The sequence below is a fragment of the Bufo gargarizans genome, chromosome 10 (genome assembly GCF_014858855.1).
Source record: "Bufo gargarizans isolate SCDJY-AF-19 chromosome 10, ASM1485885v1, whole genome shotgun sequence".
NCBI classification, from domain to species: Eukaryota; Metazoa; Chordata; class Amphibia; order Anura; family Bufonidae; genus Bufo; species Bufo gargarizans.
In genome coordinates, this window is record NC_058089.1 from 89,015,722 (window position 1) to 89,039,403 (window position 23,682).

A 23,682-nucleotide genomic window follows, 5' to 3' on the forward strand; every position below is an offset into this window, starting at 1 on the left:
AGCATCTATTCTTATGGCTCTATGTTGTGCCGTTCCTTTATTATTCCTGCCAGAAGTTATGAATGAATTACTAGCAGTTTGCAATTAAGGTCCAAATGGGTGTAACCAGTTGGGGGGTGTCCCTGCACAGTGTGATATTGACAACACTGATAGGATAATGTTAAACTGTGCAGCGCCCCCCTTCCCCTCCTAACTGGTAACACACATCTGGACCGTCACTGCAAACTGTTAGTAATGAATAACATCTTGCAGGAAGAATAGGGGAACGGCACTACTTAGAGTCATAGCAATAGATGCTCTAGAATTGTTATTACATGGGGAATGCATGAGAGGTCCTCTTTAACGTGTTTGGCATTGCTCTTAGAACCTGTAAGCAGACACGGGCTCCTGTTTGATAGTAACTAGTCGTTCACTGGTAATTTACAGGCACTGGAACGCAATCGCAAAAATAAAGCTGTCTACAGGATTTGTGTGGCATTGCAGCCTAGCTCTATTCACTTCAATGGATCTCAGCTGCAATACCCCACACAACGTCTACCCAGCTGAGGGGGTGTTTTTGGAAAGCATCCATAGTATTTAGTATATTGGGCAGACTAGATGGGCCAAATGGTTCTTATCTGCCGACACATTCTATGTTCTGTTAACCCTAGACAACCCCCTTAAGCCCCTGCGTTGTAGAAATGCGTAAGGTACCCAGTAGGTATGACACTGCGGTTCTTTCTTAAAAGATTTCTGGCAATGCTTTGTGACGTCCCTTCGGTTACTGTGTCTGCAGTCTTCTTCTTTTCTCCTTTTTGAATGGCCCATGGCTCCGGATTCTACAGATGCAGTGTGTAAATTGGAATTATATCTGGGGTGTAGTATTCTAATTGCAATGACTATGTTTTTCCAGGAGAGGGCAGTGCAGCAGCCCCAGGAACACATCATGGAATGTGACATCGAGTATTTAAATGTAAGTATTTCTGCAGAGATAATAGTAGATTTTTCTGTATCATTTTAGAATCTCATTATGGTTTGTACAATTTGTAGGAGGTTTGGTTGAGTAGGAGCCATATGAGTAGAGCACAGAGCATGCCTGAAGAGAGCACCGAAGAGGATTTGTCATGTCCCGAGACAAGGAAACAGAAGAGAAGTGGTGAGAGCAGAACATACATTCTGTAATCAAAATGCTTTGCAAATGAAGCTTAAAGGGGTTGTCCATCCAGTAGGGTCAGGATGGCATAAAAATAATAAAACAAAAAACAAAAGACGTGATGCTCATTTCATGGATCCACCGTTACTCCCATTCTGATGTTTCTAGGGTCTCCTCGTCTCTACTTTCTAGTCTCTCTCGACATACAGGAAATGGCTATAGTTGAAACGAACCAGGAAGTAGAGACCGGTGGGAAACCAAGAAGCGTCTGGAGGGGGCAATGCGAAATCCATTCAGGAGGGGGGGGGGGGTATCCCTTCTTTTGTTTTTCATGCCATTCTGACCCTTTTTTACTGGCTGGACAACCCCTTTAATAGCTCTGTAGGTTTTTGTAATATCTGCTTGCTGTTAGTGAATGGAAACATTTATCTTTACATTCAGAGGCTGGCGGTGAGTTTACATGTGGCAGATATGCCATGGATTTGCTACCTCAGATTTGCATGTAGGAAGCGTTCCAGCAAGTATCTGATCTACGCACTGCGTAAAAAAAGTCTGCAACCTTAGGGCTGCCTGAACACAGGAGCGGGTTTCCAAACAGAATTTCCACGCAGATTTCTCTGCGTTTCCACACCAAATCTGCATGTGTTTCTTGGGGATTTTGTTGCAGATTTTTATGCCGTTTTGCCGCAATCTAACCCTGAAATCCACAGAAATAATCCACACGGCAGGTCATTTTCTGCATGGAAGATATATGCAAAGTGTTTGTCAAATCTCTTTCCCTTTGCTGGTACTGTATTACGCTGCGGTATTTCTGCACAAAAATGAGGAAAGTGGAAAAAATAAGCGTAAGGGTGGGCTTGCATTGGCATTATGGCATTCCGTTATAGGTTCTGTTATAACAGAGTTATAACGGAATATAAAGAAATTCTAGGACAGAAAGCAAAACTTAAGAGGCATTCCGTTTAGCTCCATCCTAATACATGTCTAAGGGGACACATAACGGTTCCGTTTGGTTCTGTAATACATGACGGAAAAAAATAGTACTGTCAACAGGACTATTGTTTCCGTCATGTATAACAGAACTATTATGTGCTCCTGGGGCTGCTGCACTGCCCTCTCCTGGAAAAACATAGTCATTGCAATTTAGAATACTACACTCCAGACATAACTCTGTTATAACGGAATGCCATAACACCAATACGAACCCGCCCTTATCCGCAATGTGCGCTGGCAGCCTAATTGCCCTGCAGAGTTAATTTAAAATCTGCAGCTTGTCAATTTTTCCACTGCGGATTTCACCCTTTGGGTAGGTTCACATGATGGATTTTGACTGCATCTGCTGCGGTTTCTGCCATGGGTTTTAATCCGTGAACAGGCTCTCACTGCGGCTTTTCAAGGTATCAACGTCGAGGTAACTGTGGCAAGAATGGACATGTAAATTCTCGGTGTGGTCTGGAAAACCGCATTGGAAAACTCCTTGGCTGCGCGAACTGCGGCTTGGCCTCCCATTCTGCAGGGAACTTTTTGGATGGATGTATGCTAACACAAGAGGTTATTACACTGCATGTGCGGGGCAGTGAGCTGCTTTATTTTACCACCACCTACGTTGTGGAATCCATAAACGGCGTATAGGCTGCAATAAACAGCAGAATATTGTCTGCCCATAGATATGTAGCAGACTGGAAAGGAGCTGAGTTACTTTATTATCTAGGGGTTCCATGGCTTGATGGAGTGAACAGTGAATTTAAGAAATGAATCATATATTCTGCATGCTCAGCAGAGGTCTATTTGTAACCCTAGACCTCAAGCAAGACCCCAAAATTAGTCCACAGAGCCCAGACCAAGAAGAATATTTCAATCCAGATTTGACTGCCCCATTGCTCCCTGCTCCTCGCTCCCATGTTTTCTTCATTCCTTTGTGTCGCCACACTAAGTCCTCCTGTAAGTTGAATGCGTCTATGGTTCTATTCACACAGCTGCTTTTTTTAACGGGACAGAATAATGGCCGTCAAAAAATAGGACATGTCCTATTTTGTCAGTTTTCGGACAGACCGCTTCTAGACAATTTAAGGGGCCATTTTTCAGAAAAAGGCATCTGTGAAAAATAACAGTTAAAAATCGGTTGTTTTGTCGTTTTTAACAGCCATTTTGTTCACTGTTGTGTGTATGTGCCCTTAGAATAGGGGTAGGCAACCTCCGTCACTCCAGCTGTTGTGAAACTACAACTCCCAGCAGGCATACTGGCTAGGAACTCTCATAGAAATTAATGGAGCATGCTGGGAATTGTAGTTTCACAACAGCTGGAGTGCCGAAGGTTGCTGACCCCTGCCTTAGAAAAACATGACTGCTTTCTCCCCCAAAAAAGTGTCACACCTCCCCATGAGTTGTGTCCAGTTTTGCAGCTCAGGTCTATTGAATTGAATAGGGCTGAGCTGTGGTGCCATGCTCCACCCTTGGGCAGGTATAACACTGTTTTTTGGAAAAAAGCAGGCAGTTTATTTAAATTCATGTCACAGGGTTTTTGGGTAAAAAAAATAATAATAAAAATGTCTTTATCTACGAACATGTTCAATGGGTTCACAAGTATCATGTTCCTTTCTGTCTCCAGCTAGCCTGCCAGTTTCAGGTTCCAAGATCAATATTCACGTGCCTACCACATGTCCTGAACAAATGAGGAGGGCAGCCAGGAATTGTGGGGTTAGCCACCTGCACAGAAATGGAGCAGGTAGGACTGTTTTTCCTTGGGACAGACTTTGACTTCAAGTCTCATGTTCAGTTCTTCATGGTGCAATGGATTTTTGAGGTTAAAGAAGAAGCAGAAATACTATAATAGTTGTTAATGTCCCACCTCAGAGAATAGGTTAGTGATGGCTAACTTCCTTGCACTCCAGCTGTGGTGAACCTACGCCTCCCAGCATGCTCCATTCATTTCTATGGAGTTCTGAGAACAGCCAAGCAAGTGTACATCTTGGGACTCCTAGTCTTACCACAGCTAGAGTGCTGGAGGTGAATGAAAATCTAAACGTCCGGCAGGTTACATTTAAAAAAATGCTCAGATTGGCTTAAAAATCATACTGATCTCACCGATCTTCCACTGGCCCTTTCTTAAGCTTCTCGAATCACCTTCCAATGTCTATCCTGGTCCCTCTCGACACAGGAAATGTGACCACTCAGCCAATCACTTGTTGCAGAGTTTGGCTGAGCGGTCATGTCTGTGTCAAGAGGGACCAGGATGTGGAGACCAGAAGTGAACCAGGAAGCATCAGAACGGGATCGTTGAGCAGGATCCATGGGATGAGCATAGCCTCTTATTCTCTTTAAAGGAGCTTTTTGGGAGTTCAATATTGATGAACTATCCTCAGGATAAGTCATCAATATCTCATCGGTGGGGGTCTAACACATGACACTCCCACTGACAGCAATCTAGTCAGATAGCCTATTTGCTGCTCAGTCACATTTAAGTGAAACAGCTGGTAGGTGGTGTTGCCGTGAGTTTGACCCCCACAGATCAGATTTGATGACTTAAGCTGAGGATAGACCATCAATATTGAACTCTCGGAAAACCCCTTTAAACCACTGCAGTATATGGTGAAAACATCCCTCACAAGTATGTACATGCATAATGGGATGCATAAATAGCTGTTTCCTTATATACACCAATTAGTGAAAAATTTTGTCTAGAAAAACAGGCAGCAGAAATAGTTTCCAGAGACTGTAGACAGGGTCAACTCCAGATATACAGTATGTGGACCATTGCACAACAGAGCTCCTTGTCTACAATACACTAATGGGGAGCCTTATCAAGACCAGAGCTTTCTGCTTGGGTGCTGACTCCAGCCCTGACTATAGGCTTTATGTTCTAATGAACTAGAGCATGGATGTCAAACTCATGGCCCTCCAGATGTTGCAAAACTACAACTCCCATCATTCCCTGATAGCTGTAGTATGCCCAGGCATGATGGGAGTTTTAGTTTTGCAACAGCTGGAGGGCCACGAGTTTGACATCCCTGAACTAGAGCATAACAAACTAATATTGGTTAGGAACACAGGAAGAAATGTATTCCACGTTCCTGAATAAACCATGTTTACCCAAGAGGCAGTAGTCCTCCCCAAATCATATGTAGAGACCTTGTAAAAAAAAATTCAGTCTTTTCTTGATTTGCGCCAGAGTTTTTGGCGCAAACTTTCTGTGCCAAATATGTGAAGTGTATGCACCTAAATTTTGTTTCATTTAAAACATGTAAGACATAAGGTTTTTTTTTTATACAACTTTTGTGCCAGTTTTTTTTGTCTAGTTATATTTTGCGTCTTGCTATGTTGCAGACAGATCTTGGCACATGTTTTGGACAAAACTACACCAGCTCTAAGACTGTATAAAAAGCGATGTACACATCTAATAGTATAAAACTCTATGGTGCAATGCGTCACCTCTTGTGTCGCCTCTTCAACACTTTCTAAACCAACATCACAGATTTAAGACGCATTTAACAATCAGATTTGGCTTAGGCACAATATTCTGGTGTAAAATGACCCTTTCTTAATATAACTGCCCCACTATTTCTTACTTCAGATTGTCATTCCTCTCCACATCTGGTCTGGGCTCAAAATTATTCTGAAACCCTGAAAAAGAACAGGGAAACTATTCTGAAAAGAGTGACAGAAGGACATCTCAACCACCTCATCGATATCATGAGATCCAAATTTGTGCTGTCTCGAGATGATTCTGAGAATATCAATGCAGAGAGAACATTAAAGGAGAGAACACGGAAATGCTTGGACACCTGCTCTGAAAAGGGTGAAGAAGCATCCAGAATGTTTTTGGATGGTTTGCGCTCGCGAAATGCTGTTTATATGCACCCATGAAATCCAACATGAATATGACAACCCAAAAAACTGACAAGACACTATGGGATCGACAAGTTTCTGCTTTCGGTGACCATACTGTAAATTCTACGTAACATTGGGTAGTTTTGATCTCTCTAATTTATGAAAGGCCTCATGCACAAGACCATATGTACATCTTGGGAGTCGTAGGTTTACCACAGCTAGAGTGCTGGAGGCTCGCCATCACAGTTCTAGGTGAATGAAAATCTAAACGGGTTATCTGGCAGGTAAAAAAAATTTTAATGCTCAGATTGGCTTAAAAAAATCATACTGATCTCGCCAATCTTCCACTGGCCCGTTCTTAAGCTTCTCGAATCCCCTGCTTGTGGTCCCTCTCGACACAGGAAATGTGACCACTCAGCCGATCATCAGTTGCAGAGTTTGGCTGAGTGGTCCAGAAGACAGATATGGTCTTGTCTTGTATCTACTGATTTCCTATACAGTATTCCCTTTACATTGGTCTAGAAAAAGTGCCAATCAACAATATCATAGTTCGATAAGTGTTTCTTTAAAGAGGTTCTCTCACTTCAGCAAATGGCATTTATCATGTAGAGAAAGTTAATACAAGGCACTTACTAATGTATTGTGATTGTCCATAATGCTTCCTTTGCTGGCTTGATTCAATTTTCCATCACATTATACACTGCTTGTTTCGACCACCACTGTAGCGCAAGTGTAAATTCATTGGATGTAATGTTCAAGTAGAGAATGGTCCTCAGCTACGACCCCCCCTTCCCCCATGACATATAAAATATGGATCATTCATTATAGCTTTTGTCTCTTGCAATCTTTCACCCTTCTCTTGTTACAGAGGCATTATTCATATTAAGAAGGGAAAGGTAATGTTGTGAGATTTAAATGTTTCTTACTTGTGTAGTGCCTTCAACGCCGTTCAACTGAGAAAAGTTTTCTGGTGATACTGTAGTTGTTGGTTGTATCAAAAGAATGTGAAGAAAGGGAATATAGGCCGTTTGTGGAACAGTGTGGGATAAATGGACTATTGTAAGAGGTTTTAAATATTATATGTTTATATTATTTAATGTATTTTAATTTTTTATTACTGCAAAAGTTTATAAGTTGTGTTGTATGATACTGTTGTGATGCTGTTGCTATGGTAACATTGCAATTCCCATTTTTCAGGATTAATAAAGTTTATCTTACTTTAATGTCTCAGCATGAAGCTTCCTTGGTGATCATCTAATCACTACACATCTGCAACCTTGTAGTACCTACTGGTATCCTAGTATAATGGCCCAAATAAGTACTGTGTGTGGAATAAGTTAGACCTTATCCAGAGGTCGGTTAATCATGTGCTGTCCGTGGTCTCCATAGCATAGGTACCAGGGGTCCGGGGTTGCACCATCGAAACGTGTTTCATCCATGTTTTATGGATTGTTGCTAGGAGATACTCTGGAAATTAATTTTTAGCATAGCATTGTCCATGGAATACGGAAAGCAAAAAAACAGACACAAACACAGATCCTTCAGGGATGAACCACTGACCATCTTGTCATGGATGTCATCATGGACACAGACATGTGATAGAGGCCTTAGCCACAAACACCATGTGTTTGATGGTGTGCTGTTTATTAAGTGCTTTCGATTTCCTTTTCTTCTCCATTCGATCCAGACTACCTTGATGACGTCTTCCAAAGATTGTTGCCTAAACTTTTTGGCCCCTCGCTTCTGAACCTTTACCCACTATACAAACAGAAATTCAGATCCCAGACCAAGCCCTTAGATCAAAACAGATGCCAGACCCTCCACTTATTCAGACCAATAAAGAAATTCAGACCTCAGGCCAGACGTCTAAATGAATACTGACCCTATACCTGACTACTAATCTAATTAAAGAGTCATTGCATTTTCACACAATTTCATTTTATTTAATAGGGAATGGTGTAACTAGCAAATTTCTATATCACTTTATTTAAAATATATGCCTACATCCACCTGAAAAAAAAAAAAAAAGCTGTAAAGTTATGACCACTAGGGGTTTCACTTCCACCTAACTTGAAGTCCACTGCCTGTTGTCAGGCAAGATCTGCCCCTGGTAACAGAGACTCAGAAGAAGGCTGAGAGGAAGTGGAGGTGTGTCAGAGCTAGCTAATATGGCGAGCCTGATAAAACAACTGCTTCCACACTGCTTCTGAAGATCACAGAAGTCTCCTGTGTGTCTAAGTATGATCTTTCCCTTCTTATCAGTTTTCTGAGCTTACAAGAAGAAAATAAACATAGTGGGAAGTGAGGTCACTGCATACAGTACTGGCAGAAGCGAGACACTCCCTGCTTCTTAGAGGAATGCATCTAGCTGTGCAGCTGAAACAAGGAATAATTAGGCTGAAAGACTTTAAGGAGGCCCAAAAAACACCAGTTCTTTTATAGTTATGATTGTACAAAGACGCACAGCCATTATACAAACTATTTTTGATTACTCGGGTACGCTGTAAGATCCGAGCCCAAACCCTTTAAATTAATCAGACTCTTAATTAATTTCCACTTTCTCTCAGGAGGATGAAATGGTATACTTTTCCAATCCTACATGCCTGACTGAGGCTACATATCATTGCTGTGCTGGCATCATATTTAGCTACTGCAGTGATCATCATCAGATGACCTCATTGATATTGCTGTTTTATCCCCTTTAAGGGTAATTGATATCAGAGTAGGTCTTATGACATCACAAATATATCATTGTTTTTTTTTTTGCCATCATCATAAGGTTAGCGATATGTTGTCATCTCTAGTATGATGGCATTGGTGTTATGATGTCATTAATGTAGTGATAACATGCTATGGCAATGACATTGCTGATGTTTACTCATTAAAGTTAAATATGTGTAATGACCTCATAGGTTTCCTTTTATGACATCACAAGTGTGATGATGTCACTGCCAATATGACACCACCCATGTTGTGGTGATGTCATATGTGGGATAATAGACAACCTCAACTGGAGCACGATTTTAAAGGAAGTGCTGAAAGAAGTCCATCTCGCCACCAGAACCCATCCCTTACTTTCATGCATGGATCCCATTCCATTTCAATGTGTTAAAAAAATTTTTTTAGATTATCTATCCAGCAACCGATTGGGAATAAACTGCCATCACTCGTCCTCATATAGCTGCATCGTTTAGGTGCCTGTATGAGCGATTGTAACCCTATGAATGATCATTTTTCTCGTTCCTTGGGTGATCTGAGGCACCTTGGGTGATCTGAGGCACCTTTAGGCAGGGCGTTTATCAGGAACGAGCGTTTGCGATAATCAGCCCGAACATTGGGCCGTGTAAATCTCCCTTTAGACTTCTCTGCCAGCTATTAACCTGCAGACAGTAGAAGAGGGGACTGTATGAGCGCAGGATCAGACTACACACTATGAGACTTTTGAAATAATATAATACACTTTATGGTCGTCGAAACTGTTCCATATTTAGTGCGATGACTTTGACTCTACGAGGGAAGACCTCATCTGCTGTATGGCATCTGATTGATATATACTGTATGCATCCTTATAGGAATACTAATACTTAAGCTACTCACCACATACATTGTGTGAATTAGGCCTTATTCTGAATGCAGTTATAGTGAAAGTAACACACCGTGTGCTATTATGAAGCAAACCAGTATATGTCATTATAATATTTTATTTACAGGTTGGATTCTAGGCTTCAACAATTTTTGCCTTTAACAAAGTGATTTGAAGAACATATATTAAAGCACCGAATATAGTGATAAGTAGTCATGGTTTATTGCATAACAACATTGATCACAGAAGACTAAGTTATAACTTTTTCATAGTTCTTGTCAGTAGGAAAATGCTAATTAAAGAGGGTGTGGATACTAGGGCATATGGACATCATTGAGTTGAGCTTCCCACTCAGGAACCTCCTCTGTGGGGCAGAGCCGATAAGCACGAGCAGACCAGATCTTGGCCAGAAGTGATCTACTTCATTTCTAAAAGGGGTTGTCTTCGTGTCAAGGGGAAAAGAAACTTCTGCAACATATACAGTATAATTGTAGTAATTATTAAACACAAAATAATGAATTGGATTAATAGCTGATAGAGTCCAATCCTGTACACATACACCAAGGCCTCATGCACATGTTATATGGATCCATAATATGGTGCCACAGCATGTGATGGGCAGTTTCATGGAGGTATTTTGCCCTAGAAACAGTGCTTCCAGAAGATAAAATGTTGCCTTGTGAAGGTACCATACACCATATCAAATGATGAATGCAATGAAGTAAATGTAATTGTAGGTATGGGTCCTAAAATATGTTGTTAAAGGACTTCTGTCACCCCACTAAACAGTTGTTGTTTTTTTGTGTACTTATAATCCCTATACTGCGATTTATCCATACATAATGTGATTAATCATTTTGGTTCAGTAGATTTTGCTAAAAATGTACTTTTATCATATGCAAATTACCTGTCTACCAGCAAGTAGGGTGGCTACTTGCTGGTAGCAGCCGCATCCTACGATCCTAAAGACGCCCCCTCTGCATTGTGATTGACAGGGCCAGGGAACGGGATCGTTCTCTGCTGGCCCTGTTTGCATTCAAAATCTGTCTTCAATTGGCGCAGGCACACTGAGAGGCGGACGCTCGCTCGGCTGCCCCATCCTCAATGCGCCTGCGCCGGGTGTAGATGTGACGTCATCGGCACAGGCGCATTGAGGATGGAGCGGCCGATGAGCGGCTCTCATTGAAGACAGGTACGGCGCAGGCGCGAGATTTTTAATGCAATCAATGTCAATCAACATGCGGAGGGGGCGTCATTATGATAGAAGGATGCGACTGCTACCAGCAAGTAGCCGCCCTACTTGCTGGTAGACAGGTAATTTACATATTATAAAAGTATGTTTTTAGCAAAATCTACTGAACCAAAATGATTAATCACATTATGTATGGATAAATCGCAGTATAGGGATTATAAGTGACTAAAGTGGGAAGCCCTTTAAATAGTTGTTTTTTTGGAGAGGTAATAAAGAGACCTTATAAGTCGATCAGTTTAAAGCTTATCAAGTATTTACATTTTTTCTGTAAGTCAAAGTTGCATGCAAAGATAATACTCGTTAAAATGTTCCTTTCTTAACTTATCGTACGCCTCTTTCTCCCTATTCCTGACTATTGTCTGCTCAAAAGCTCTGCACTCACTGAAAACAAATATTAATTATCACTTTGTACCACTCCCAGTAATTTAGTTAATAGTATACAATGAAACATTTTTATCTTTATACTTTCTTCTATTCCCTCTGTATGCCTGCAGACTGGTTGTGCATTGTATCGAGTCGACTCTCAAGTGTGCGCACATAATGGAGAGAACTACAAGACTAGTTCTTTCTGTTCATTGCTTGCCCAGTTCAGGTGCACAGCCGGAGAATGGGAGCAAGTTTTAACAATTTGAACTAGGCATCTTTTATACTATTAACTCATTGCTGTTGTTTATGAGGGTGGTGAAGAATTACAAAATCACTTTAATCCTAAGGGTGCATGTATTTTGCAGTCCATGTGCCATCCGCATTTTTTGCAGACCCATCGACTTCAATGAGTCCACTGTCCACATTTTGCGGCAAATTATAGGACATGTTCTACCGTTTGTGGAACTGACATACGCTTAGGCAGCATCCATATTTTGCGGATAGGATCTCAAAATACATATGGTCGTGTGAATTCACCCTAACTGAGGGATGAAACGAGACAGACCAGAACTGCTCGGCACAGCGGAAGTGAGGGGGAGGAGGAGGTTGCCTGCATTCATAAATTTGTATTTTCCTCCTGAACTCTCTGCTCGTTCATCAAAGTTACCATCTCTTGGTTAGGTTTGTGTCAGGGTGCAGTGCGGGAGAACATCATAGCAGGTAGTGCCTGTCCCTTCTGGAGCTGAGCTAATGACACACAACAAAAAGAGATTCAAATGAATCCATTGCTGTCCATATGAATAGAACATACATAAATAGGTGTAGGTAACGTGTCTGGTGGCTCATGTATGGGTACCACCAAGCTCCTCTGCATTGGTCAGGGTATATAGAGACATGGTCAGGACAGAGAACTGAATCTTTGCCCTGGACAAAAGCAAACACTAGTGATATCGCTGTATATTATGGAGCAACATGTTAGATTCACACTAGCTTCAAAACCATTCAGCAGGCTGTTCTGGCAGAGGAACTCCCTGCTGAAGTTCATTGTGTCCAAAATAGCTGGATACTGCCTTTCGCCACCGAAGCCCATTGACCATAATGGGACCCGGCAGGGATCCGGCCTATTTCCATCATTAGTGTCAGGATTTGCAAGCACTGTTTTTTTGGTCCAGCTGAATCCTGGCACTAAATGCCAGAAACAGGCTGACTATAATGGGACCTGGCAGTCTTCCAGCCCCGACTATGCCGGAACAGCCTGAAAGACAGTTTTAACGCTAGTGTGAAACTAGCCTAACAGGAATACAGTATACTTGTCAACGGATATCTGTAAGGGCTTATTCACATCTGCATTGGAGGCTCCGTTCGGGGCCACCATCGCAGGTTCTATTAAAATGACCACGCATGCAGGACTTTTTTGTCTGGTAAAAAAAAACTGGATTCCGAACGAAACGGAACAGAATTCCATTGTGGTCAATGGTTTCTGTTCAGCTCCGTTCGGGTCAGTTATGTGCCCTACCCGGCACTTCCGTTATTTCTGTTGTTCTGCTCCTCTAACGGAGCAGAACAACAGAATAAAATAGCGGTGATGTGAACCCAGCCTTATCCCATGTGTCTTTACGTCTCATGTGGTTATAGACGTAGCCAGCACTAACTTGACACTTTGCATATTCAATAGACAATTGCAGCAAACCTTACATTGACACTTAAAGGGGTTGTCTCACTTCAGCAAATGTCACTGATCATGTAGCGAAAGTTAAAGGGAACCTGTCACCGGGATTTTTTGTATAGAGCTGAGGACATGGGTTGCTAGATTGCCGCTAGCACATCCGGAATACTCAGTCCCTATAGCTCTGTGTGCTTTTATTGTGTAATAAAATCAATTTGATACATATGCAAATTAACCTGAGATGAGTCCTGTATGTGAGATGAGTCAGAGATAGGACTCATCTCAGGTTAATTTGCATATGTATCAAATAGTTTTTTTTACACAATAAAAGCACACAGAGCTATGAAGACTGGGTATTGCGGACGTGCTAGCGGCCATCTAGCAACCCATGTCCTCAGCTCTATACACAAAATCCCGGTGACAGGTTCTCTTTAATACAAGGCACTTTACTAATGTATTGTGATTGTCCATATTGTCTCCTTTGCTGGCCTAATTAATTTTTCCATCACATCATACACTGCTTGTATCGAGTGGTTACAACCACTGCTGCAGTCCAGCTCCGATGGTCATGCTTGCACACTATAGAAAAAAGCATCGGCCTCTTTGGTGGCTGGGACTGTGGGCACAGGCATTGGCACGCATGCGCAGCAGCTCCTGTCCTGGCCACCTCGTATCTGCGCTACCCCCTGGATATGAGCAGTGTATAAGGAGGCAATATGGACAATCACAATACATTAGTAAGTGGCTTGTATCAGCTTTGTCTATATGATACATGCATTTGCTGAAATGAGAAAACCACAGCTTGCTGCAATGCTATATGACGTTAGAAATGGCTGCATCTGTACATTTCAGAAAGACAGACAAGGTTACGCTTGCTCAGTCGCAGCATATACTGACTGATATGATCTTGTGATTTATAAACTCAAGGACTTGGCATACTTCCATGTCCTGGGATTACTTTGAAAGGGATTGCAAATTCATACTATTTAAATTTTGCCAACCGGTTGCTAAATTAAATCCATACAATAATTTCTCCTATATGATCTCCAGATATAAAATATCAACCGAAACACATAATTTCATACCTGTGATATAATGTGCTGTTAGGGAGATACAAATGAATGTATACTCTGTGTACAGCCGTCATCATAAGCAAACGCAATGTACAATATAATACAATCCAGTAGAAGGTCAATACAAAAACAACTGGTAACATCTGCAAACTATTCCTATACAATGTAATGCTATCTTCTGTGACATGCCTATATAGGGTGTTATCACACCAGCTACTTTGCGCTAATTGCTTTTGCAAGGAAGACAAGGCCAATAAAAAACGTAACATCATTTTGTGCTGATTAACGTCATGATTTTTCTTTATGGTGTTGGAGACACACATAGACAAATAATAAAATTCTGTCTGTTTGCAGCCACCCCTGAAGGGGGTTAAAATATAGCACAATTTCAATTCAATGGAAGCTCCATCTGGTGGTGGCTAAAGTGTAACGGAAAGAAGAGTATTTAGAGCTTTGAAATAGGAAAACAGAAAATAAATAACTGATCTCCAATCGATCAAAATGATATATTATGAAATTTAAGAGCATATCTATCAGCATGATCAACCCTAGTAGACCAAGCATACTGCACGGTAGGGTTGACCACGCTGAATGCAATGACCCCTGTCTTGTAGCAATCCGATCTTTCATTTTGGACACCATACTACTTGTAATGTTATACTAATGAGGAGCTCAGAGCACCGCTTCCCCTCTGCCGTTCAGCCCTTTCTCCCACTGTTTGACAGCATCACTGTTCCAATGCCTGGCCCTGAAGTCTCGCAAATGCACTGGCAACAGTTCAGTTGGCGCATGCACAGGAGATCTCCTTCGGCTATTCTCACTCATGAGCTCTGAAATGTGAAAACGGAACTTTTGCTGGTGCACACGCGAGATTTCAGAGCCAGGCATCGGAGCAGTGAGAGTGCCTGTCAATCAGTGGGAGAGAGGAGTGGTGACGTGGAAGAGTAGGTGAAGCAGTGTTTCGGGGCTAGGCCCTTTCCTCGGTGTTTGGCGCAGCTCATTAGCTTAAAGGGGTTATCCAAACTCTATAATGCCCCTTCTAATGTCCGGGCCCCTTGATCTGCACGACAGGGAGATGCAGTGGTGGCCATGCGGGCATCAGAAGCAACGCCGGCGCTGGGGAGCAAGGTAAGTACAACCTGTGTGAGGGGCCGGGCATTATAGGATTTGGATAACCCTTTTAAGTGTAAAAGTAGTATTTTAGAAAAAGACAGATCGGATTGCCACAAGTCAGTGGTCATTGCACCCGGCAGGATAAACCCTACCAGGCAGTATGCCTGGTTTACTAGGGTTGATCATCCTGACAGATGCCCTTTTTATTAGCACAGAATTTAGTACCAAAAATGAAATAATGTTCAAACTTCATTTTAAGTAAAAAGTCTTAGAAAAATATAATTAGAAAAATGTTTGCAAATGTCATCATCTGCAAATTAGGTAATAAAATATTTTTGTGTGGACAGAACCCTTTTATTTCAAGAGCGGGAACCTTTATAATGCTTTTACAATTACAATCCAAACCAGTACTGGAGCAATAACAACTGGTAGGAAGCTATGTTGTGTCATGGATGCTAAACCTCGCAGGGTTTCTTTGTTTGTTTCTCCAGCATCCATGGCCCCCATACTATTTGACTTCTGATTCCTGGAAGTGCACAGGTCATGCAAATTGCCCTGGTACTGAATTTTTCTTGACTCCTTCCTTAGGGATTCCCATATGGCAGCTGTATCTTCAGGACAGTTGATCAGGACACTGCTTGCACACTTGTGAAAATCATCCCAGGACCTACATAAATAAAGGGCAATATTAGTAATACATTATAAATTGAAATTACATTGTAGCTGTAAACAGTGGTGTGGAGTGGGTTGCCAGCACCCTGGGCAAGCCAAGTATCGGACCCTCCCACCCTTCTACCCAGTGACATGTCGAGATCACCAGGTCCACTGGAGGAACTTGTGTAGCTGCCTCTTCCATTCACTGCATACCGCTCATTGAGCACTATGCACAGAGCAAAGGAGAAGGCAGAATCTGTAATAAACCACTTGCTGCAGTATTGTCCCCTGACAACCCCTCCCACAGTTGCTGCAGTATTGTCCCCTGACAACCCCTCCCACACTGGCTCATATGTCTCACCTCTCTTGGAGAGTTGCAGGACAGGAGCAGTGTTGAAGGGGGTAGAAGCTTGAATGGAGTGGTTAAAAAGAAAAGTGGTGTTACTGGTCAAATTACCAATAGTTACTTGGCTCTAAGCTATATAAGTAAAGCCCATAACCATTTCCTTTAGCTGCTTTGTGGCTTAGGGTTTAGGGTTAGCATTTTGGTATGAGATTAGAGTTAAGGGTTGGGGTTTAGGGCTTGGGTTAGTGTTGAGGGTTAGCGGTTAGGGTTTAGGGCTTTGGTTTGGTTTAGGGCTAGGGTTAGAATTTAGTGCTCAGTCTAGATTACTGATTCCAGAAGGAGGACGTCTTTTAAACCACTCCATTCTAGTCTCAAGGAGGCTTCTACTGCAATTCGTCTACAGTATATACTATCAGGGGGTTAAAGACCTTTGAAGAGTTCATTACAGATCCTGCATCTGCACCCTCCTAACCTTGGAACTACACCATTGACAGTGCAGTTCTTTCATTCTTAGAAGGTTCAGGACCTGTTATGATGTCATCACGGGTCTTTTAGCTTTCTTTCTAAGCCTCTGAACTGTACTAATGATGCAGGGTTCGAATTTCAGTGCAGTTACTGTTCAGCAGTGTGGGAATTGTCTTGACAGTACTACTGCCAGCCGAGTGTCCGCTGGTAGTTTGGAGCCCGAGGCAACCATCCCCATGGCCCCGTCCATGCCACATCACTGGCTCTACATCATTTTACTGTTCTTTTACATTTCTTGCTTTCTTGTCTTTTTGGAAAGAGGGCTTATTTGCATGCCTTTTCCCAGAGAAGCATTGCCTGGCCTATGAGACTTCTTACACCTATTAGATATTCTCCATAAGGCTAGGGCAACAATAAGTCGCACAACAAAAATGGAATAACTACACAGCAACATATGTCGCGTGACATTCATATCACATCAATGTCGTGCAACATTTTTCGTAATGATAGTCTATGGTGTCATACTGCGACATGCTGCGACACGACAGTCGCACAGAAATCCGACTTGGATGGATTTTTTCCAACTGTCGTGTAGCAGCATGTCGCATTTAACAGTACGACACCATAGACTATCATTACAATAAATGTCACGTGACATTGGTGTGATATGAATGTCATGCAACACATGCCGCCATGTAGCCCTAGCCTAAGGAGAAAGAGTACCCACCATTTTTACTCAAAATTACCTTTTGAAATTGTGCATAGAATATTGTCAGGGGCATTTTCAATGTATTAATGCCCCTATTGTGATATCAAAATGTCGCAGATTATGGTGAACGCCATATTTGCACCATAATTTGGGACTTTTTGAGCTTCTCGCCACATTTCTAAAAAGAGGAAAGGGGTGGTGCTTAGTGAGAGGGGGCAGAGCTTATTGTGGTCTTCCAAATTTACTATAACTTACGCCTCTTAATAAATTAGGAGCGTCTTACTCCAGCGCATCGGGGATCAAAACTGGAGTATCGGAATGCTGGTCTTGATAAATGTCCCCCATTGTCTCTGGGAGACAAGACTATTAGGGTCCATTCACACGTCCGTATGTGTTTTGCGGACCGCACATCGCCGGCACTCTCATAGAAAATGCCTTTTCTTGTCCGCGGACAACAATAGGACATGTTCTATTTTTTTGCGGAACGGAAGTGCGGATCCAGAGTTGCGGATCCGCAAATTCGGATGCGGACAGCACATTCCGGCCCCATTGAAAATGAATGGGTCCGCACCTGTTCCGCAAAATTGGGGAACGGATGCGGACCCATTTTGCGGACGTGTGAATGGACCCTTAGCCTGTCTCCTCTCCATAAGACTGGGTTGTGTATGGAGGAACTCTATATTGGAGTTACTCTCTGACAGGTACTGGGCATAGGGCACTCTCTACTTATGGGAACACCCTCTGATTGGCGTTTATGAGTGTAAATGGCAGGCATTGTTTCAAAGGGCAGTTTTCAGGCACTGTGTATGTGGGCAGCTAGGAGGAAATTTTGAGGGGTCCAGGACAGTGGTGGTAAACCTATGGCACGGGTGCCAGAGGCGGCACTCAGAGCCCTCTCTGTGGGCACCCGCACCCTGGAAAAAGTCTATGGTGTACCAATATGCCTTAGACTTTTCCTGACATTCATCAGCGCTGGACGCACTATGAACAGCACAGGCAGCACACTGAATGTAGGCAGGCTATTATAGCTAAATTATAAAGTACATGGAAGATAAACTATATTGGACTATAGTGATCAGGTTACATTGCCGTGTTGGCACTTTGCGATAAATAAGTGGGTTTTGGGTTACAGTTTGGGCACTCGGTCTTTAAAAGGTTCTCCATCACTGGTCTAGGACATTTTGCAGCTGAAAAAATATTTTTTGACAGTCTGGGTGAAATAGAAAAGAAAGTATAAGCAAATGACCACATGGCAACTTTGGTCACAACCCGTCACGCTGCCAAAGATCACAGTGTAGTGCTGCCTGCATCGCAACTAGTTAATGGGGTCACGTTGCAACCTGCAAGTTGATGTGACCCCAAAGATGTAAGAAATCCAGCAGAATTTCAAAAGTTAGTCAAGACCAAAGTCGCCATGTAGCCCCAGCCTAAGGGTATCCATTCCACATGTGTTGGGAAACCATACCCGTATGTGGTGGGCGTGATTTTCAAATTGACGGTTAATGGCTGCACACTTTTTCCAGGAGTGCAGCAGTTTTACCCGCAAAACCACCCAGCCATTATCAATCATGTTAATGAGTTCGACTGTAAAATTCAGACTGCCAAAAAGTATTTTTCAGCTGCAGAATGTCCAAGACCCCTCAAAATGTCCTCCTAGCTGCCCATTTAAACAGTGCCTGAAAACTGCCCTATGAAACAATGCCTGCCAGGCACACTCATAAACGCCAGAGTGTTCCCGTAAGATTATATATATATATATATATATATATATACACACACACAAATATAAATATGTATTGTATATAAATAAACAAATAAATATAAACAATGTTTACCATTGTTATACTTGTCTATTATATGGCATTTTTTTATATCTGTCAACCCTTGGTTAAACCTTGAAGCGTTGTCTCTACGTGTGCTTTACATGCACATGTTCTTTGCTAATTAGTATGAGTCGATTTATAGTGAACACGAACAGTCACAGGAGGAAATTAATTTACAGTGCAAATGCCTGTCCAGATGGGCCGGTCAGATGGAGCCTGACTTAGCTGGATATAGCTCGTTTCTGATTATATTAATTTAATCTGTGAATAAGGTGACAGGCTCATTAGCTGTTATTTTAATACATGGAGAATTCTGAGGGAAAACATAAATGTGGTCTACGTCATTAGAAGTGTAAAAAGCAGTTTAGGGCAGGTTCACATCACGTTTCATGCCTCTGTTTGACATATACTGTACATTAGAAAAACAAAAGGATACAAAAGGCGAGCACACCACATTCTTGCATCCTGTCCGGTAAAAAAAAAAATTATAATAATGTTTTTACAATAGAACCCACTGTATGGCATCAGTCTGAGGCATCCATTTAACGTATACGTTTTTTGTACACGTTAAAAAGATGGAAAAAACGTGATATGAACCCAACCTAAAAAGAAACATAGTTTTTTTTACAATGGAACTCTATGGTGAATGGATGCCACTGTATGGTATCAGTCTGAGGCATCCGTTTAAAGTATACGTATTGTGCATACGTTAAAAGGATGGGAAAAGCATGATGTGAACCCAGCGTTACATGCACACTTTTATTAGGACTTCTTTCTACCAAATTTGATGATCTAGACTTTGTTCACAATGCCGTCATAGATTTCTTTTATATTGAAGCCATGGCCACTGGTAATTAATTCATTTTCCTGGCCAGTCAAAAAGATCCTTATTGACCCCATTAACTTTTATGGGGTCCATTGTTGTCCCCATTGCATATTGATGTTAAATTAAAATCCAGAAAGCCTAACGGAAACTATATTGGAGTCGCGTACCAGTGTGAACTGAAGAGAGCCTTAAGCTGGGTTCACATCTGCAGTCACATCTGTTTTTTGCTCCTTTTTAGAAACAGAAAAACTAAAGTGATAACAGTGACGGGTCTGTCGCATGACAGACACCAGTGGCACCCAATGGATCCCATTGACAATAATTGGGTCCATAGTGGTTCCATCATGTTGTCTGTCTTTTAACCAGAGGGCTAGTGTTGCATGTGCAGTACCCCAGACATGGGGTATCTTCAATTTTATGTATTATTATTATGTCATGTTATGTTTATGCCGTGTACTCCAGCAGAGGAGGTATGGTTGGCAGGAACAGAGTTAACCACCCTGTTCCTCCTCACTTGGTAGGAGTGGGCTGGTCCTGCTTCCTGCCAGGAGGGGGAGTTCCATTGAGACAGTGAAGAAGAAGGAAGCTAATTCCTGAGCTCCTTCTTCAGGGTGCATTAACCAGCTCTCCTGTAAAACCATTACTCCATGAAGATTGCCAGACTCAAGAACACTGCTTTCCAAAAAGCCTCAGTGTGCTTAGTCAGCAAAGTGATCAGCAAAACCACAGCTTTACAGGCCCTGCTCCAGGTGAGGGACTACAGCTCAGACACCCATCACCCAGACCACTTCTAGGCCAGTCTAACTCCAGGTCTGTATCACATAGTGGTCACCCACATTCACAAGTGCCCTCAAGTGGACTTTGTACCTACATCTGCTGGATGTACCACAAGTTATATTATACACTAAGTAAAGAGAGTATGTTATACTTCAAACAGCCTTTCCACTGCACGGATCCCCAGGGAACAATGGCCTGAGGGAGTACACTGTGACGCAACACCTTATCAAGGAGTCACAACTACTCAACTACTCCCATCCTCTAACAACAGGAAAATCAGAGAGACCTCCAGAAATTAGAGGTGTGGGAATTTTAAAACATAACTTTTACTGATAGTCGTTAAAAATATTTCAACACAAAAAAGACATACAACAAGTATAAGATTTTCCTGCTGTTATTAGGAGCATTGTGGGGAGAAGACATCAATCTCCTCTGGTCTTACGTTATTGTACTCCCATCCTCTGCATCGGCTCCTCTGGGACTTGCTGCACATGCTTCCCCTTTTTTGCTTGTCAGTCTGATATAAAGATGTGTAAAAATGTATAAAAGACTGTTCAATAATCTTAGGATCATGTCTGCTGGGGTTTTTATCTCCTGGGCCACCAAAAAAATGTCTGACACTTAGACTTTAGCTGTTCTTATTTAGTATGTCACGCAGCTCAGATAAGTTGGCAGAGGTTAGCTACGTGTTCTTCCCTTATCCTTTATTTTTATTTTTTTGTAAGAACTAATTCAAATTAATTGACCTCTTACCATAGCCTGTGGGCTTGATGTGTCTTCAGTGGGGTTTTCTTTGGAAATAAGATTTAATAGGGGGCAGAAAGCAACGTTTCATTAGGACACCAGAGGGACCTACCGGCTGAGACTGGAGACATTTCAAGTATAACATCTCCTAGGGAATGGTCAGAGTGAATGCACATGAATATATAATCCAATCCATGATAGGATTGTGAGGGCTAAAGTAAAGTGTGTAATTTCCATCTCTGGGAAACATGGAGTACCAGGTTTAACTAAAGAAACTAACTGCAGTAATTTCTTTATATGCCTCAGCGCTCTGTAAGGGCGGCCATACACACTCAATCCGACTGATCGTTTGGCCAACAGCAATCTCTCCCAACTCCCTCATACACGTTTGGCTTGGCTGAATGTGCCTGTGTATTCAATGGGGAGAGGGGAGAAAACCACTGCTAGACATCTCTGATGGGAAAATACAGTAAAAGGGTTGGTTGAAAATATTCACTGTGCCCGATCCTTCTCTCACTGTCAGCATCTGTTGGGGAAGAGTCTCGAGCTCCCTACACACATTAGACTTTCGGCTCAACCCGCCATTTTCTATAGGTTTGGCCGACAATACGCAAAAGTGTAAGGGTTCTAAGGGATGGAACTTTTCCCAATCGAGGTATCTAACAAGGCGTCAAGTGCCATCATTGATGTAAAAAATTATATAGTACATGTCAATCAATTTCTAATAAAGCTAGAACCAGCCCTGGACCTCACATGAATCCAGAGATCTCCCCATTCATTGCTCCCTAGATTTATTTCAAGCTGTCGGCTTAGGGACCGTGTCCTTTCTGCTGCATCTCTCTATTTACTTCTATGGGAGTATAGAGAATAGAGAGTGCACTTTCTCTATTTTTGGATGTCCCATAGAAGTGAATGAAGACAGCCGCACAATTGCAAGCCCCTGTCCATTCCTTGCAGCACAAAATGGGGTCCCATTTGAAAAAGGAACATTCGACATTTATAATATATCCACAGGATGGAAATAACCCAAAAACCTATGTTTACAGCCTCTTGAGCTTTACTGATGGAGCAATGTTGCACCAAACTGCACTAAATTTTCCCAAGAAAGGTAAGTAATGCTTACTTAAAAAACAGATTTGTAGGTGACAGACTGTTTCTATATGTATTTTTTTATTTTCTTATTTATTTTGTATTTTTTTTGTACAGAATTTGATTTCTTCATTTACAGTGGACTGTGGGTCCAGATTTTAAAATAATTATCTTGTGAGCATGAAGGTGACAAATTACAGTCCTTAGTATGCAAATAAATATATTGCCAAAATAATTTTGGGTCAGATTTCAGATGTCACAACATCCTGGATGTTGGAGTCCTGGCTTATTCACAAACTCTATGTGCAGCGTCCCACTTGTGTGTGTACAAGGGGACACTTTACATTTCTACATCTGTATTGAATGAATTTCTGAATGTATTGTAGTTCATAATACCAGGCTGGCAGTGTCATTTCATCTATTCTCCCCTAGGTGGTGCTGGCACCACACATATATATATACAGTAAGTGGTTGGGGTTTGCTAAAAAAAAAGTTAAAGTTGAAGGAGAGAGAGAGGACACAGGAAGTAAGTGTATGGAAGAACAGAACAGGCCCAGTCCACAATGTAGCTGCCTTTTCACCCTCTGGGCCCTAATCAAGCCTAGAGGACAAACAAAGTATTTACAGCAGCACAGCACAGACAAGTAAGTCTATGTCTGAATATGGAGAAAGTCTAGTGGAGATTAGAGCTAAGATTAGCCAATGGACTTCACAAGCACCAGTGACCGGGAGAGACTTAAAAGTATCTGGACACAGCTGGATGATTAAAGGCGCCTAATTATCCTTTTTCACTAAAAAACAGAAGGTGCGGGAACTGTTTTTTGCTATTTAGGAGACTAACCTACTCCCTTAAGGGTACCGCTGCTGTGGTCCATTATTTTCATACCAGATAACGTTTATATATTTTCTCCATCCTTTTTCACTACATGCCTTCTGGGACATAGTGAACCTGAACATTTAAGGGAGAGCATCCTGCATAAATAATGTAGCAGAGAGTTTGCCTGCCATGAGGGAGAATGCCCTTATTGGATTGCTCAACATAAGTAAGAAAACATTATATTTAGTACCTGAGTGCTAGCAAGTGGACCTAGTGTAAAACTATACCAGCAACAATTTATTTCTAGCCTGTTAGAGCAACTGCCTTAGGAAACCTCCTTAACCGACAACTGCCTAGCTTGATAAGTGGATTACAACATATTTGATATTTGAACTATTACCTTCTTCTGTACTGGCTACC

The 23,682-nt window shown here is 41.9% G+C and overlaps 2 protein-coding genes across 2 annotated transcripts in view; one reads left to right on the plus strand and one right to left on the minus strand.

Annotated features, from left to right (window-relative positions):
• LOC122920619 (receptor-interacting serine/threonine-protein kinase 2-like) overlaps window positions 1-7,189 on the plus strand; it is a 28,746-nt gene extending 21,557 nt beyond the window's left edge. Inside the window, exons 9-12 of the mRNA XM_044270267.1 lie at window positions 893-952; window positions 1,030-1,135; window positions 3,741-3,857; window positions 5,703-7,189. Coding sequence (XP_044126202.1) covers window positions 893-952; window positions 1,030-1,135; window positions 3,741-3,857; window positions 5,703-5,995 — 576 coding nt within the window. The 3' untranslated portion in view covers window positions 5,996-7,189. The remainder of the gene's footprint in view (window positions 1-892; window positions 953-1,029; window positions 1,136-3,740; window positions 3,858-5,702) is intronic.
• An 8,198-nt stretch (window positions 7,190-15,387) lies between these two features.
• Window positions 15,388-23,682, minus strand: part of NRN1L (neuritin 1 like) — a 30,186-nt gene continuing 21,891 nt past the window's right edge. The window contains exon 3 of the mRNA XM_044269292.1: window positions 15,388-15,679. Coding sequence (XP_044125227.1) covers window positions 15,388-15,679 — 292 coding nt within the window. The remainder of the gene's footprint in view (window positions 15,680-23,682) is intronic.